Here is a 3,582-nt window from a genome sequence, read left to right on the forward strand (position 1 = left end):
TTCAAAAATTGTTCACTGTTGTTGTAGCCGGTTGATTACACCTTGATGGTCAATCAGTTCGTTGTTGTCTTATTGATTCACAAAGGGTTCACTTGCTGTAGCTGGTTGATTACACCTTGATGGTCAGTCAGTTCGTTGTTTTCATCCTGTGCTATGTTGTGCTGTCCAGTATGGAGTTCACCATTTCTAAAACCAACAAAGGCAAGAAGTGCTTAATGCAGGATAGATATATAGATAGAGTTGATGGCATACTGACTTACTGGATCCATATCATGGCGATGTACGAACAAAAAATGTAGAGGTCGACTTAAAACAGACAGCAAAATGACTGAAGTAATTACTCCAATACAATGTGAGCACAGTCATTACAAGGATGCAAAAAAAAAAAAAAAAAAAAAAAAAAAAAAAAAAAAAAAACTAGGAAGACAGCAAATACGTGCAACACTGAAAAGGAAGGCAACTGGCGACTAGATAGCAAGGCTTTCAAAGCTAATTAGAATTGAACTACAAAACGTCTCTGACAATGAACTAGAATCTACTGATATAAGATTGATTGCACAGTCATTATACAGAGAAAGGCGAAACGTGTATCCAGTATTACCTAAAACTCGTCAGGAACTACACCAGGCTCTTAATTCTGTGACTACTTCTGCAATAAAAGGGGAAGATTTTATCCTGGAAAATAATCCTGAGACAGGTTCGGTTATTCTTTCATGTACAACAAATCTAGAATATTTGACAAACACTGCTGAGGAGATCATCAAATGTTGTCCTAAGTTCTTTTATCAGCTGTACACCATACAGGGATTATGTAATGGACATTATATTCCGTTAGTGTATGCCTTATTACCAGGTCAATCTGAGGAGATTTATAGAAATATGTGGACGTGTTTGATTGATATTTGTTCAGTTACGAATCTGCTCTTAAAGCCCTAAGAGACATACGTATATCCAACGGCAGTCATCAAATGTTGCAAATTCCATTTGGGACAGGCATGGTGGCGAAAAATTCAGAATCTCGGACTAGGTAATGAGTACAAGGATACAAGAGTGATATTGGCCAGTGGCTAAAATTATCGTTTGGATTGCATTTCATTGACCCTAAGACAGTTGAAGATTGCCTTGTGGATGAGCTTAAGAGAGATATATGTACACGTTTTGCTGGATATCTTGTTGACAATTATATATCACTAAACTCAAGATATCCTCCAGTGCTTTGGGCTGAAATCCCCTCACCTACCAAGTGTACAAACAATGCTCCGGAATCTTTTCATGCTTATTTTAATGAAAATTTTTATACATCCCATCATCTGGCTAACGGAAGAAGTGAGATGTCGTTAATGAAAATATGAACAATCGGACTTGGAGGTGAGTGATAAAACGCGCTTTTGATTTAATATTCTGCCGCACTTTTGATAGCAATATATCATCAACGTTTGCTGTGCTTTTGATATGCTAATCCGCGCTTTCGTAAAACTCCGTTGTAACACCTATTTATCGTCAGTGTAGTTGCCATGAAATTCTTTGTTTTAAAATTTTCAGTAAGTTCTACAATGTTTATATATTTGATGTTTACAGCGATCCAAATATCGACAATTCTACATATAACTGCCTTTTGGAAAGGATTAGTATGGCTCAGTCACAGGATTCAAAAGCTTCAGTCATTATTTGTGCAGACTGTAATGCAAAGCACAGTGAGTGGCTAAATTCAAATTCCATAGATCAACTTGGCCGGTCTGCTCTTGAATTCTGTGTATCTGCCAATTTTGTCCAGCTAGTAGAGGAGCCCAAGCACTTTTCTGGTAATAGATTAGACCTCATATTCACAGATGTTCCAGCTATTGAGAAATCCAAGGTCTGTGAATACATAGGCACTTTTGATCATTGTGCCATTAGATGGACATATCTGTCAATCAGTATATTCCAGTATTTTCCAGCACTGGAAAAACTGTCTGGCTGAAATCCAGAGACAATTGGGGTCACATTATTGAAGCTTGTGAGGCACTTAATATTTCAGTTGTTATATTAGATCTTGATCCGAAGAAGAAGCTAAATGAAATACTCATGGCTATTTCAATAAGATGTGTGCCTAGAAAGGTAATGAAATTTAGGACAAATGACCAGCCATAGTTTTATGATACATGTAGACGAGCCTACCATGACAAACAGACTAAATTCAACGCATGGAGACAAAATTGTTCACATGAAAATTACACCTTTTGTCGAGTCTTGCCATGTTATGAATAGAACTTACCACACAGATGGGAGAAATTACAATAATTCCTTGAAGACGAAACTTAAAAGAATTACTCAGCCTCATTTGAAGTGGACTAAATTGGCATCATCTATCTTTGGGTCATGCTCGTCTTCCATACCACCACTACTAAGAGATTAAGAAAGATTGAAGCCCTAGGGAAAAGGCTGAACTAATTCATCGAGATTTTGAAGCTAAGCAGTCAGCTGAGGATGTCCCTCTCCTTGATACTTGTCATCCTGAACCTATTCTTATAAAATTTGCATTTTGCTCCAGGAATGTTAAGAAAATTTTGGATAATCTTGATAGCTGGGGTGGGGAAGATCCTGATTGTTTCTTCCCTTTGTTTTTAAAGAAGATTGGAGTGTGTTGCCTCCCAAGTTTACAAGATTCTATCGATTTTTATGTCGGCGTAGTATCTTTTGAGATAAGTGCAAACTTAGTAATACACTGCCTGTTCCAAAGAGCATCATATCTGCAGACTGTAAAAACTGCAGACCAATCTCTATTCTCCTGTGCTCTCCAAAGTTGCTGAAAAACGTATTTCTAAGCCACTATATAAGTATGCAGAATCTAAAGGATTGTTAGCTGATAGTCAATTTGCATACTGACTTGGCATGCCATTTGCAATGGAACCTTGATAAGGGTTATAAGGGTAGAGTAATTCAAAGAGATTTTAGTACTACTTTCGATTTAGTAAATCACAAGGCACTTATTTATAAACTTTAGAATCTTGGGGTGGATGGATAAGCTTTTCTTACAAATAGGTAACAGTGAGTTGCTGTGGATGGGTACTTTAGTGAACCAAGACCCATTGTGTCTGGAGTTCTACAGGGTAGCGTTCTTGGTACATTGTTATTTTCAGTGTATACAAGTGATATGGTTGTTGCTCTGGAAAACAAGATTGTTCAGCATGCCAAAGATGCAACACTTGAGGGTGTAGTAAATTTTCTTCTTATGAGAAATGAATCTGCCTTCAGCCTCAATCGAGATGCACCGGATCAGGGAATGGTGTAGTTGGTGGGGTAAGAGGCTAAACTCCAGTAAAACAAAAACACTATTGATTAGCATATCTCATACAGATTTCCCACACCATCCTCCCCTTCAGGTGGATGGAACTTTTCTGCATGAGTCTGAAGATTTAACTATTCTAGCTGTAACTTTTGACTCACATCTAACTTTTGAGAAACATCTAATGGAAGTTTCAGCATATGCCAGACGAACGTTAGGTATTGTTCATAAGGCCTAATATGTTTATAACAGTGATAAAATCAATGCAACTTGTTTTAGGTGGTTTGTGCTTTCTTGACCAGGATACTGTTCCCCGG

At 37.6% G+C, this 3,582-nt stretch overlaps 1 protein-coding gene across 1 annotated transcript in view; it reads left to right on the forward strand.

Moving 5' to 3' along the window:
- The window catches only part of LOC135196545 (uncharacterized), a 25,511-nt gene that overhangs the window by 4,110 nt on the left and 17,819 nt on the right, over positions 1-3,582 (forward strand). The window contains exon 3 of the mRNA XM_064223392.1: positions 1,775-1,855. Within this exon, the coding sequence (XP_064079462.1) occupies positions 1,775-1,855 (81 nt within the window). The remainder of the gene's footprint in view (positions 1-1,774; positions 1,856-3,582) is intronic.

Source organism: Macrobrachium nipponense, chromosome 18 (genome assembly GCF_015104395.2).
Source record: "Macrobrachium nipponense isolate FS-2020 chromosome 18, ASM1510439v2, whole genome shotgun sequence".
In the NCBI taxonomy this organism is placed as follows: Eukaryota; Metazoa; Arthropoda; class Malacostraca; order Decapoda; family Palaemonidae; genus Macrobrachium; species Macrobrachium nipponense.